The sequence below is a fragment of the Eurosta solidaginis genome, chromosome 4 (assembly GCF_040869045.1).
Source record: "Eurosta solidaginis isolate ZX-2024a chromosome 4, ASM4086904v1, whole genome shotgun sequence".
Taxonomy (NCBI): Eukaryota; Metazoa; Arthropoda; class Insecta; order Diptera; family Tephritidae; genus Eurosta; species Eurosta solidaginis.
In genome coordinates, this window is record NC_090322.1 from 31,955,158 (window position 1) to 31,970,082 (window position 14,925).

Genomic DNA, 14,925 nt, shown 5'->3' on the forward strand with positions numbered 1-14,925 from the left:
ATTATTTGGCGGTTCGAATACACCCTTTATTTTCTTTCGTTGCAACTTGGAAGCACGGGCAGGGCCATAAATCTTCCAGAGAATCTATCTCTCGAAAACTCATAGGGCCATCCCATCTCGACAACTTCCGTGAGTCTGATTGGTGCGGTATGCGACATCCGCTTCTGGATTTGGCAGAGCACGCTTAAATCGGGATGCATGTTAACGTGATTTAGCAACTCGGCGGGTGATCCGTCTTTACCCGGTACCTTGTTAGAATTAACACACGCTGAGTGTTTTACTTATCTTTGGATTTTTCGAATTATTCATAACCGCCAAAGCTAACATCACAACCAGTTGGTGAGTCGCTAACACTGCCTAAGTTCACCAAACACCAGTGGGCTCCATTGTGGTGAATAACGGCATCATGTACGCACGGTAACCAGTGTTGGCGCCTCCACAAACACTTGCTAGCCTACTATCTTTATCATCCATAATGCTTTACCTCAGAGTTCGCGACTAAAAACCACCGGCTAACGACAGCACAAGATCCATAATAAACGCCAACCGACAGACCAATAGTCATGCATAATCCAACAACACTGTGTGGCTGATATAAACACATAAACATTCACAATGTCGGAGCTCGTGTTTGTTTTGTGTTATGCTAGCGTGTGTTGTGTTTCGTGGTAACTTCTCTGAATCCAACGACTACCATACAGTTTGCTTCTACTCGATGTCTCAGTGATGAGTTGTATTTGGCGAGCGACGCGCGTATGGCTTGTACGTTTGAGTGCGTTTCGGATTAATTATATTCGTATTTCTATAGTAAAAGAATGGTGCTTTTAGTATTTGGCGGATTTTGAATGTGCAAGGAAGTTTGAAGAACAACGTATGTTGTTTTATGTGAGAGCGCGGATGCGGATGTTGGAAAAGTTCTGCCTATGTGTAGTAGTAGGTAGATTCAACAAGAACTACAATAGCTTTGCGAGGGGGCGAATATAAGAAATAGACGTAGGAAAAGTTAAAGGAAATCTCGAAAGGCGGCTAGGAAGCTGTGGGGAAAAGTCGCTGAATTTGTGCGTGCGCTAAATTTGTATGCATCTACTAGCATGCGTCGGTTGTAACGTTTTTCGGTTGGTTGGTGAACGCTTGAACGGTGCGGACGGTCGGTTGTTGAATTTGCGTTTCTTCGAATTTGCATAAATCAGTTTTTGGTGGTTTGCAAATTTATTGAAATTTAATGCCGAAAAAAGTGTTTGGCTTGCGGGTAAGAATACAGGCATACATACCTACATCTGAGAGTTTATGTGAAGGCAAATGTGTAAGCAAAAAGTGCTTAGAATATGATGGCAAGAACCAAAAGAAATATTAAATAAAAGGATATAAAAAATAAAAAACAAGAAAATTGCGACGAAATGGAGCAGGTAGTGGTTGAATGTATACAAATAACAGCAAAACGCCAAAATAAATGTGAATAGTAAATAGTCTAAGAGCTATAGAAGAATCCGGGGTATCTCAGTGAAATTTCCTTATTGTTGACAAATAAACAGCAATAACAACGCACTTTGGCAAATACACACATAAAAACCCTCCCTTATAAAAACGGAGGTAGAAAAACAGCATAGACTATTGTGATGTTTACAATTGGTGGATGTGCACCAAACAGGTGAATAATAGACAATTAACTGTACGAAGTATTTGATAACTTTTTATACTCAGAGTGCTTTGCACACAGAGTATATTAACTTTGATTGGGTAACGGTTGGTTGTACAGGTATAAAGGAATCGAGATAGATATAAACTTCCATATATCAAAATCATCAGTATCGAAAAAAAAATTGATTGAGCCATGCCCGTCTGTCCGTTAACACGATAACTTGAGTAAATATTGAGATATCTTCACCAAATTTGGTACACAAGCTTATCTGGACCCAGAATAGATTGGCATTGAAAACGAACGAAATCGGATGATAACCACGCCCACTTTTTATATATATAACATTTTGGAAAACGCAAAAAACCTGATTATTTAGTAAATAATACACCTAGAATGTTGAAAGCACTGCTACAAGTAAAATAAGTTTAATCTCAACTCACTGATCTATATTCAATATATTACAATTAACACAATAAACCTGTTCACCTTATCACCAAAATTTCACGTCTCAAGTCTCAAGGCCGATAATGCGATTGAAGGCGCTGCAAAAACAGACAAAATTAGTTTTAGCCAAAAGGAAATATGTTACGCTTAGTAACTACTTCAAAAGAAAAGCGAAAAGTCCTTATGAAAAACGCTCAAGAAAAATTTCGTTTGTTAAGTGGTATCCACCTCTTAAGAAAACTCATACGGTTTCTGCCAACCTTTTTCTTAGAAATAGTCCACAGGGGAGCCCTTGTTTCGCCCAGAAATACATGTGCGTCTCATTTTTTCTTGAGCTAAGGCCCTGTAACAACACAGTCGGTTACCTACCAGGGATAACAATGCTAATTATATGATATTCAGCTAAATCGTGCCCCAAAATGTCACTGTTTCCTACAGGGTCGTTTCTGTGCTCATTTCTTGTAGCTGTCACAATAACTTTGCATATCGTGCTGTTGCAATGTACATATCTGCGAATTCAAATGATATAATTTGTGAAAAATTAATTAGTTTTTTATGCAAGTGTTTTAAGAAAAATTCATTAGTTTAGATTTTAAATGAAAATGCAACTATGAGTGGGTGTGGGAAAAAGAAAAATAAAAAAATTTCCCAATTTTTTCAATTGTTTAGACTGCATTTTAAGACAATTGTAAAAGAGAATAAACAGTTCCTCTAATATTTATTATTAAATAAATACAAAACACACATATGTGTGTGTGTACGTAAAATAAGTATTAACGGGAACGCAGTGTAAGACAAACAAAAGAATATATAGAAAACAGCTGTCTTTAGTTGGTTAGCGGTGTAGAGTTATCGCATTCTTGTTAGCTTTAAATAAAGAACAAACAAGGTGTTATTTAAAAACCTCTATGTAAGTTAGACATAAGTCAACAGCTGTAGTCAAACTGCTTTGGCTGGAGTTTGAGAAATATCCATAATCGGAGGTCCGACTAAAACGTTGTTTGCAATTGAAAAATGGAGTTCTCTGCAAACGAGAATCGAAATCTACAAGTCATTTATAGTAGCTGTCCTGCTATATGCTAGGACGCTAACAACATCAAATGAGATAACTTTGAGAGTATTCGAGACAAAAGTTCTTCCAAAGATTTATGGAACTCTAAGCGTTTTCGTTGGGAAGTACAGAAGAAGATTTGATGAGCTATACTATTTCGCTTATGATATAGGATTAAAGGCAGATGCTCCAGAACCGTAGGTGTTCATAGCTTTGAAGGGACCGGATGAAAAAGAAATTGAGGTCCTTGCTTGGTGTTTCCAACGATCACAACAAAGAGACCTCAGCAGTTTCTTCTAATACTGGCAAAAAGGATGAAGTGACTTGATTGTTCCGCCAATTCATTGTCCATGCAAGATAAATCACTGACTCGCCAGTGATATATGAGCAGAAGTGAAATCAATTAGTGTCACAGATATCCACTTTGCACCAGAAAAATACCGGATACATGCAAGAGATAGTGTCTGTTGAGAGTTTTAGCATCTCATCTGTTATACAGCAGACAAAAGATGACCAGCCGAATTTCGAGCTCCACATGGAACGCCACATCTGGTTCACAAATATCCATCCGGTGCATGAGAGTGCCACAGTTTTCCGGGTTATTGTTATGACCTGAGACCCAAATGATTCTAACCTCAAAATAGTGCCAGGCAATCAAAAATGAGGCCAAGCATGACATTTCACCCTCTATCGCAACACTAAAGAGCTCAGGGCCAACACTTGGCTGTCCACCTAAATCTTAAATTAATTGTAGTAGAAATTGGGCATTTTGCGGCTGCGGCTTACACGGAACAAGGGCGTTGAAGCTAGCATAGGGAGCAGTTACCGGCGCATTAATATAAAGGGACTAAAAAGCAGCAGACATTTTTTCTTAAAGAAAGAGATAGTCGTGATAAATTTCACCATCAAACGCTTTCAAAATCAAGATTAATTTAATGATCTACATTGGAACATATTTCCGTCAAATACGAGAAATGGCACTGAGGATAGCACATTTCCGGAACCGCTTGGTCTTAAAACCAAATTTGTCCAGAAATGGCGGAAAATCATTCCACTATGAAAAAAAAGTTGTATAAATTTTGGCAGACGTTGTCTTACCCTAAATTTGGCCTATCTGCATACATTTTAATAAGCTTTTTCCGTCTGACTATGCCCTCCACTCTACGCTATAATATTTGTTATTGATAAGCAGTTTGTTTAATTAAACACCAAGCAATTACACGGAAGTATATCCGCACCACCTGAAAATATGAGTACCACTGCGTATACGTAACATTTTATTATTACGTATAAACGTATAAACAAATAACGTATAAACAAATTTACAATAAAATAATATTGCGACTATGAAGTGAGATATAACCTATCCTATGTCTCAAGTTAGATCAGACTACACACGGGGTGCAAAACAAATTCAAAATCGGTTCAGTCGTTTACGAGTCCATCGCGGCCGAAAATGTTGTGACACGTGTTTTTTATATATTAAGATTTTGTAAGTTTAGACTCATGTTATTATTTTTTTAGATCTGTAAATTTCGGTATTGATATTAGAGAAAATTTACAAAATTTGTACACGGCGATGGTTACTAGGAAATGTTTCTGAGTTTCATTTCATAAGCTAGCTTTTTGGGAGCTGAGTTCTGAACTCAAAATCTCCAGATATAATAGTGAACAGCGGAAGCATTGCTAACAATGCACTGCTGGAAAATCCAATGTCAATAAGCAAGTTCTGGTGAACTAGCCTTAATATATTCCACACAATTTGGGTTAAATCATAGGATAGCAACAAAAAGGTAATACTTAGGGACAAAGACCAAAGCGTGCAGCGGGGTATTCATATGGCTGAATGTATAGAGGCACCTGCCTTTACACCATTATGAATTTTGGAGATTTCGAGTTCAAAACTCAGCTCCCGCAAAGCTTGCTGATTAAGAAGTGAAATTCAGAAACATGTAGTAACCATCGCCGTGTGCAAATTTTGTAATTTTTCTCTAATATCAATACCAAAAAAAAACAAGTAAGGAAGGCTAAGTTCGGGTGTAACCGAACATTACATACTCAGTTGAGAGCTATGGAGACAAAATAAGGAAAATCACCATGTAGGAAAATGAACCTAGCGTAACCCTGGAATGTGGTTGTATGACATGTGTATCAAATGGAAGGTATTAAAGAGTATTTTAAGAGAGAGTAGGCCATAGTTCTATGGATGGACGCCATTTAGGGATATCGCCATAAAGGTGGACCAGGGCTGACTCTAGAATGTGTTTGTACGATATGGGTATCAAATGAAAGGTGATAATGAGTATTTTAAAAGGGAATGGGCTTTAGTTCTATAGGTGAACGCCTTTTCGAGAAATCCCCATAAAGGTGGACCAGGGGTGACTCTAGAATATGTTTGTACGATATGGGTATCAAATGAAAGCTGTTAATGAGTATTTTGAAAAGGAGTGATCCCTAGTTCCCTAGGTGGACGCCGTTTCGAGATATCGCCATAAAGGTGGACCAGGGGTGTCTCTAGTTGTACGATATGGGAATCAAATGAAAGGTGTTACTGAGCGTTTTAAGAGGGAGTGGGCATTAGGTCTATAGGTGGACGCCTTTTCGAAATATCGCCATTAGGGTGGGCCAGGGGTGACTCTAGAATGTGTTTGTACGATATGGGTATCAAACGAAAGGTGTTACTGAGCATTTTAAGAGGGAGTGGGCATTAGGTCCATAGGTGGACGCCTTTTCGAGATATCGCCATTAGGGTGGGCCAGGGGTGACTCTGGAATGTGTTAGTACGATATGGGTATCAAATGAAAGGTGGTAATGAGTATTTTAAAAGGGAGCAATCCTTAGTTCTATAGGTGGACGCCTTTTCGAGATATCGCCATAAAGGTGGACCAAGGGTGACTCTAGAATGTTTTTACGATATGGGTATCAAACGAAAGGTGTTACTGAGCATTTTAAGAGGGAGTGGGCACTAGGTCTATAGGTGGACGCCTTTTCGAGATATCGCCATTAGGGTGGGCCAGGGGTGACTCTAGAATGTTTGTACGATATGGGTATCAAACGAAAGGTGTTACTGAGCATTTTAAGAGAAAGTGGGCATTAGGTCTATAGGTGGGCGCCTTTTCGAGATATCACCATTAAGGTGGGCCAGGGTGACTCTAGAATGTGTTTGTACGATATGGGTATCAAATGAAAGGTGGTAATGAGTATTTTAAAAGGGAGTAACCCTCAGTTCTATAGGTGGACGCCTTTTCGAGATATCGCCATAAAGGTTGACCAAGGGTGACTCTAGAATGTTTGTACGATATGGGTATCAAACGAAAGGTGTTACTGAGCATTTTAAGAGGGAGTGGGCATTAGGTCTATAGGTGGACGCCTTTTCGAGATATCGCCATTAGGGTGGGCCAGCGGTGACTCTAGAATGTTTGTACGATATGGGTATCAAACGAAAGGTGTTACTGAGCATTTTAAGAGGGAGTGGGCATTAGGTCTATAGGTGGACGCCTTTTCGAGATATCGCCATTAGGGTGGGCCAGGGGTGACTCTAGAATGTTTGTACGATATGGGTATCAAAGGAAAGGTGTTACTGAGCATTTTAAGAGGGAGTGGACATTAGGTCTATAGGTGGACGCCTTTTCGAGATATCGCCATTAGGGTGGGCCAGGGGTGACTCTAGAATGTTTTTACGATATGGGTATCAAACGAAAGGTGTTACTGAGCATTTTAAGAGAGAGTGGGCATTAGGTCTATAGGTGCACGCCTTTTCGAGATATCGCCATTAGGGTAGACCAGGGTTGACTCTAGAATGTGTTTGTACGATATGGATATCAAATTAAAGGTATTGATGAGGGTTTTAAAAGCGAGTGGCCCTTAGATGTATATGTGAAGGCGTTCTCGCGATATCGACCAAATGTGGATCAGGTGATCCAGAAAATCATCTGTCGGGTACTGCTAATTTATTTATATATTCAATAACACTAACAGTATTCCTGCCAAGATTCCAAGGGCTGTTGATTTCGCCTTGTAGAACTTTTTCATTTTCTTCTACTTAATATGGTAGGTGTCACACCCATTTTACAAAGTTTTTTCCAAAATTATATTTTGCGTCAATAAACGAATCCAGTTACCATGCTTCATCCCTTTTGTCGTATTTGGTATAGAATTATGGCATTTTTTTAATTTTTCGTAATTTTCGATATCGATAAAGTGGGCGTGGTTATGGTCGGATTTCGGCCATTTTTTATACCAAGATAAAGTGAGTTCAGATAAGTACGTGGGCTAAGTTTAGTAAAGATATATCGGTTTTTGCTCAAGTTATTGTGTTAACGGCCGAGCGGAAGGACAGACGGAGGACTGTGTATAAAAACTGGGCGTGGCTTCCACCGATTTCGCCCATTTTCACAGAGAACAGTTAACGTCATAGAATCTATGCTCCTACCAAATTTCAAAAGGATAGGTAAATTTTTGTTCGACTTATGGCATTAAAAGTATTCTAGACACACTAAATGAAAATGGGCGGAGCCACGCCCATTTTGAAATTTTCTTTTATTTTTGTATTTTGTTGCATCATATCATTACTGGAGTTGAATTTTGACTTAATTTACTTATATACAGTAAAGATATTAAATTTTTTGTTAAAATTTGAATTTAAAAAAAATTTTTTTTAAAAAGTGGGCGTGTTCTTCATCCAATTTTGCTAATTTTTATTTAGCACATATAAAGTAATAGTAGTAACGTTCCTGCCAAATTTCATCATGATATCTTCAACGACTGCCAAATTACAGCTTGCAAAACTTTTAAATTACCTTCTTGTAAAAGTGGGCGGTGCCACGCCCATTGTCCAAAATCTTACTAATTTTCTATTCTGCGTCATAACGTCAACCCATCTACCAAGTTTCATCGCTTTAACCGCCTTTGGCAATGAATTATCGCATTTTTCCGGTTTTTCGAAATTTTCGATATCGAAAAAGTGGGCGTGGTTATAGTCCGATATCGTTCATTTTAAATAGCGATCTGAGATGAGTGCTCAGAAACCTACATACCAAATTTCATCAAGATACCTCAAAATTTACTCAAGTTATCGTGTTAACGGACGGACGGACGGACGGACGGACGGACATGGCTCAATCAAATTTTTTCTGGATCCTGATTATTTTGATATATGGAAGTCTATATCTATCTCGATTCCTTTATATATGTACAACCAACCGTTATCCAATCAAACTTAATATACTCTGTGAGCTCTGCTCAACTGAGTATAAAAAAAATGTATAAAGTGATAAAGTTTGTCTTGCTAATTGAATACATTCATAAATTTCTTATTAACGTTTTTTATTTTTTTATTTTACAGATAAATTGATAACCAAATCAATTTAATGTGGTGAAAAACATAAACGTGGTGAGAGAAATATGTATGCCGTTCTTTGATGAGAAAAAAATTAGTTGTAAGTCTTGAGATTAAGAAAATTTCGAAAACGGATTAAAGTAAAAAAATAAAACATTTTTTATCCAAATAAGTATGGAAAAATAAAAGAGAAAATTGAAAGTAGTGAATGAAAAAAAACATAAAATGTGTTTTGGAAAATAAAAACAAAAAAAAAGTTTAGTTTTATTTTATTTCATAAAAATTTGTGCTTGAAAACAAATTTATATAAAAAACGTACTGATTAAAAAAACCCCAAGCTTTAAATTTTTGTTAAAAAAAAATACCAAAAGTAAACCACAACCATAAAATATGGTGCAATAATAGCAATAACGAATAAAGCGCCAATAAAAATGGCTGCAACGTGAATTTCAATAAATCACAACAACAAAACGCAATTTACCAAATTTTATTACCAAATTCTATAGTGCTCTAAAAATACGACTAATCTGTGCTTGAAGTGAATTGAAGTAGTTGAACTCGCTGCTCGAGTGCTATTTTTAAATACTCACAAAATTTATTGATTGAAAATTACGTAAAGTTAGCTTAACTAAAGTGCAATGCAAGCAAATTTGCACCCGCGTGGATATAAATTCTCATCAACACATCGTCATCATCATCAAGCACCTAACATCGTATAATATTTTCCGCCAACAAATTGGAAAATCTATAAAATATGACACAAATAAAACTCATCAACGTAAATATCAGGTAACTATTCATAGTTAAGTAACAACAACAATTCACCACACAAGCTCTCAAGTGAAAAAAAAGAACAGCAATAATCTAACGACTAACAACATTACAAATGCAATAAAAAATAAAAAAAGGCAATTCAAAGTCTATTAAATACTCACCACACAAACGTATATACTCACCATACTTACCTACAGCATCCTTAATGTCTCTGCAAAACATGCAGCTTCTACACTCACATCGCATCTAACTGTGCATTGAATACATAATGCAACAACACTTGTATCCTTGTTGTGTCTGCACCCACACCAACAAATCAAATCTCCATAAACAAGTGAGTTAAGTGTTTTTCGTGAGCGCCATTTGAGAGTAATTATGCGCTTGTATATCCTTAAAATCCAATAAGCTTATGCTATACAACAAGTGCACGACTTAAACAAATACGTCAAGGGTTCAGGAAGAGAGTAAAAGTGTGTGTGTGTGTGTGCACAAGTGGAAATGCAAAACGGTCAAAAAGCGGATAAGTGTAGTGTGTTAAGTGATAAGAAGTGAGTAAATGCTTTGTGGATGGTGAGAGACTGAGTAAAGAAGGAGTGAACACAATCAGAACGAGAGCAGCATTTTTAATTTTAGACAACAAAACAATAGCAACAATATGGGACGTCGTTCTTTTAATCGCGTTTGCGCTGTAAATTATCCAAGTCGTGTGGAGGGTTGGTTGGATATTTGTGGTGAGTACAAGAAAATTTGTTTTATTATCTAAAATTATTATTATTACTGAAAGTTCTGGAATAAGTCCAACATACTTCCTAAAAACATTGACGGGAATACTAACTTATTCGACCTAGCTTTTTTTATAAAAAGGGTTACAAATACAGCTGAGGTAACCTGCTTCCACTTCAGAACTACAATCGCAATTAGTGCATTCCACAAAGCTTACCGTCTTTTGACTGTATAGCATGTATATAGAGGTGGCACTTGCTTTTTTAATCCAGAGGCAGGGTCTGTAAAACCTATCCCGACACGAGCCAAGCTTGGTACAATAAATAGCTAATGTAGGCTCGATACGATACTAGCATACCGGGGGTTGTTCCTCCCAGTTATTGGTTGTCGACAAGATCTTTGAAGTTAATGCGCTTGAGTAATAAATACTTTTTCAGCAAAATTCCAAAAATTCCTCCTCAGTGGTAGCAGATGTAGGAAGTACGGGTTGTAGGAGAAAACGATTGAGAACTTTCTGTGTTCATGTTTTGTGCTCGCCGGTATGGTCTTCGAGCAATCTTCCGGTAACACTATGAACACATTCAGTCTTGTAAAGTTCTTACGGCCAACCTATCCTACGTATGTATGTGTCGAAAGTGGCTGCAAACTGAATTGGTTATAGCGGTGTTCTTAGCAGGCACGGCGGCGTAGACTCCTTCACAATTCTTGAGCTTAAAAAAAATCTAAGAAGTGGATAAAAGATAACGAGAAAAGTCTGTAGAAAAGACAAATCTGTCAAGAGAGAATAATTCTGTCCAGATGTGTCCAATTAGTGACTGCGGTATGTAAAAAGGATTTTTCTTCGCGCAGTTACTGTCGCTATAGAAAGTTTTTAAACACACACTCATCTACATATAGTTATTTGTAGATTGTCTTAAACAATACTTGAGTTCCTCAACACTCCTGTTGTATATATGTATATGTAAGTGTAAAAAGTCAGGGATCGTGCACTAAGCTTCGTAGATCTGCCATGTTTCTGGAAATGAGCTTTCAGAACCTCACCTATTCGCAACATAGCTTTAAGAAGCAATGAAGGTTCTTCATTCCGAGCGTTAACCTATATCGCGCCATCGATTTTTCGATAGGATTTGGGCTCAGGAAAAAAAAGTTCCACTACGCATACCCAAAAAAATTATTTTTGAGCCTGCAAAAAAAAAAATCGATTTTTCGACCAAAATTCTTCTAAATCTCCATAAAGAATTTTTTTTTTTCAAAAAACTGCATTTACCAATTTTGCATTTGCCAATTGACACGAAACAAATACATAAAAAATGATTTGGAGCCTTGAAAATGAAAAAAATGCATAAAAAATCGAAAAAATCGTTGAAATTTTGCAGGCTCAAAAATTATTTTTTTGGGTATGCGTAGTGGAACTTTTTTTCCTGAGCCCAAATCCTATCGAAAAATCGATGGCGCGATATAGGTTAATAAATCGACCCAGTCTAATGTACATATGTTGAAAAGTTGCCTTTCATGAAAATGAAATGGTATATTAACTTCGTCACGAATCTCATAATTGTAAGTCCGTATAGGAGAACAGATAGACCCACCGTTAAGTATATCGAAATTATCAGGATGAAGAGCTGAGTTGATTTAGCCATGTCCGTCTGCCAGTCTGTCTGTTTGTATGCAAACTAGTCCCCAAATTTTTGAGATATCTTGATAAAATTTGGTGAGCGGGTATATTTTGGTGTCCGATTAGACATTTGTCGGAACCGGCCGGATAGGACCATTATAGCATATATCCGCCATATAACCGATTTTTCAGAAAAGAGGATTTTTGTCATATCTTCCTCAATTTATCAGATTGAAGCTTCAAACTTCACCAAATGCTTTCGTATATAGCACATATTGTCTGAAAAAATGGATGAGATCGGTCGTATATATAGCATATATCCCCCACTACCGATTGTTCAGATAAGAAACTTTTCGCAATTTCTGCCACATTTTAATAGCTAGAAGCTTCAAATTTCACCAAATGCCTACGTATATAGCTTATATTGTTGTCTGAAAAACCCATGGTATATACATATAGTGTATACCCCATATAAACTGTCATTTCTGCCCACTTTTTTACGGCTTCATCAAGTACTTACTTACGTTTACGTCATATATTGTTGTGATAAGTGGTTCAAGGTCATAGCTATTTCATGCAGACCACAAAAAAACTTGAAACTTTGCATCTTCACACAAACTACCTACCTATTTTTATACTCAGTTGAGCAGAGCTCACAGAGTATATTAAGTTTGATTGGATAACGGTTGGTTGTACAGGTATAAAGGAATCGAGATAGATATAGACTTCCATATACATATCAAAATCATCAGGATCGAAAAAAAATTTGATTTAGCCATGTCCGTCCGTCCGTCCGTCCGTTAACACGATAACTTGAGTAAATTTTGAGGTATCTTGATGAAATTTGGTATGTAGGTTCCTGAGCACTCATCTCAGATCGCTATTTAAAATGAACGATATCGGACTATAACCACGCCCACTTTTTCGATATCGAAAATTTCGAAAAACCGAAAAAGTGCGATAATTCATTACCAAAGACAGATAAAGCGATAAAACTTGGTAGGTGAGTTGAACTTATGACGCAGAATAGAAAATTAGTAAAATTTTGGACAATGGGCGTGGCACCGCCCACTTTTAAAAAAAGGTAATTTAAAACTTGTGCAAGCTGTAATTTGGCAGTCGTTGAAGATATCATGATGAAATTTGGCAGGAACGCTACTCCTATTACTATATGTACGCTTAATAAAAATTTGCAAAATCGGAGAAGGGCCACGCCCACTTTTAAAAAATTTTTTTTTAAAGTCAAATTTTAACAAAAAATTTAATATCTTTACAATATATAAGTAAATTATGTCAACATTCAACTCCAGTAATGATATGGTGCAACAAAATACAAAAATAAAAGAAAATTTCAAAATGGGCGTGGCTCTGCCCTTTTTCATTTAATTTGTCTAGGATACTTTTAATGCCATAAGTCGAACAAAAATTTACCAATCCTTTTGAAATTTGGTAGGGGCATAGATTTTATGACGTTAACTGTTTTCTGTGAAAATGGGCGAAATCGGTTGAAGCCACGACCAGTTTTTATACACAGTCGTCCGTCTGTCCTTCCGCATGGCCGTTAACACGATAACTTGAGCAAAAATCGACATATATTTACTGAACTTAGTTCAGGTACTTATCTGAACTCAATTTATCTTGGTATAAAAAATGAACGAAATCCGACTATGACCACGCCCACTTTTTCGATATCGAAAATTACGAAAAATGAAAAAAAATGCCATAATTCTATACCAAATACGAAAAAAGGGATGGAACATGGTAATTGGATTGGTTTATTGACGCGAAATATAACTTCAGAAAAAACTTTGTAAAATGGTTGTGACACCTACCGTATTAAGTAGAAGAAAATGAAAAAGTTCTGCAAGGCGAAATAAAACACCCTTGCAAACTGGCTGATATTACATATATATAAATAAATTAGCGGTATCCAACAGATGATGTTCTGGGTCACCCTGGTTCACATTTTGGTCGATATCTGGAAAACGCCTTCACATATACAACTACCACCACTCCCTTGTAAAACTCTCATTAATACCTTTAATTTGATACCAATATCGTACAAACATATTCTAGAGTCACCCCTGGTCCACCTTTATGGCGATATCTCGAAAAGGCGACCACCTATAGAACGAAGGCCCACTCCCTTTTAAAAATACTCATTAACACCTTTCATTTGATACCCATATTGTACAAACGCATTCTAGAGTCACCCCTGGTCAACCTTTATGGCGATATCTCGAAAAGGCGACCACCTATACAACAACCACTCCCTTTTAAAACCCTCATTAATACCTTTAATTTGATACCCATATCGTACAAACAAATTCTAGGGTCACACCTGGTCCACCTTTATGGAGATATCTCGAAACGGCGTCCACCTACGGAACTAAGGATTACTCCCTTTTAAAATACTCATTAACACCTTTCATTTGATACACATGTCATACAAACACATTCCAGGGTTACCCTCGGTTATTTTCCCTTATGTTGTCACCATAGAACTTAACCTTCCTTACTTGTTTATTTTATATTATTATTATTACCTTTATATTAGGTCGCTTTCATGTTTGTGCCCTCATTTCCATACGAATTTCTGACCCACGGAAAAGTCTTTTTCGGTAACTTCCCGTTGAGCTAGATATTTGATACTTAGAAGATAGTTCAGATCTGGGAGACATTACAATGCAAGGGAACAAAATCCGCTAGGTGGCGCACGGATCGAGATATACAGAAAATTTATTTTAAAATGGAATTTTTGCGATCGACTTTTAACTAACTTCTCGGTGATCCAGAGACTTGAAACTTAGCACATAGTTTGCGAGTCGATGACACTATAATTCGTGGGAAAAAAAATGCCGCCAGGTGGCAGACGAATCGAGATAAACGAAAATCCCTGAAAAGACGCGGGGAATCTTGCGATCGATTTTTAAGTAACTTTCCGGTGAGCTGGAGATAAGAAACTTGAGCCGTAAGCGAGAACCCGGTGATAATGTAACTTTTTATCCAAAAAATTCCGCTAGGTGGCGCATGGATCGAGATATTAGGAAAATTAATTTTAATTTGGGAATCTTGCAATCCATTTTTAACTAACTTCCCGGTTACCTAGAGACTTGTATCTTAGCACATAGTTCGAAACCCGGTGACAATACAATTTATATAAAACAAAGTTCCGCTAGGTGGCGTGCTAATTGAGATAACTACAAATGCCTGAAAAACGAGGGGAATCTTGCGATCGATTTGTGAGTAACTTGGCGGTGAGCTAGAGACTTGAAACTTGGGCCGTGGGTCAGAACTCGGTGACAATGTAACATTTTATCAAACAAAATTCGCTAGGTGGC

General features: G+C 37.2%; 1 protein-coding gene across 5 annotated transcripts in view; it reads left to right on the forward strand.

Moving 5' to 3' along the window:
• Positions 1-727: 727 nt before the first annotated feature.
• Positions 728-14,925, forward strand: part of raskol (Ras GTPase-activating protein raskol) — a 536,164-nt gene continuing 521,966 nt past the window's right edge. For 3 of the 5 annotated variants that reach the window (XM_067781168.1, XM_067781160.1, XM_067781163.1), the window contains exons 1-2: positions 728-1,648; positions 8,479-9,977. In XM_067781168.1, the coding sequence (XP_067637269.1) occupies positions 9,902-9,977 (76 nt within the window). In that variant the 5' untranslated portion in view covers positions 728-1,648; positions 8,479-9,901. Of the gene's footprint in view, positions 1,670-8,478; positions 9,978-14,925 lie in introns of all 5 variants that reach the window. The other 2 variants (XM_067781161.1, XM_067781162.1) reach the window with 2 other exon arrangements.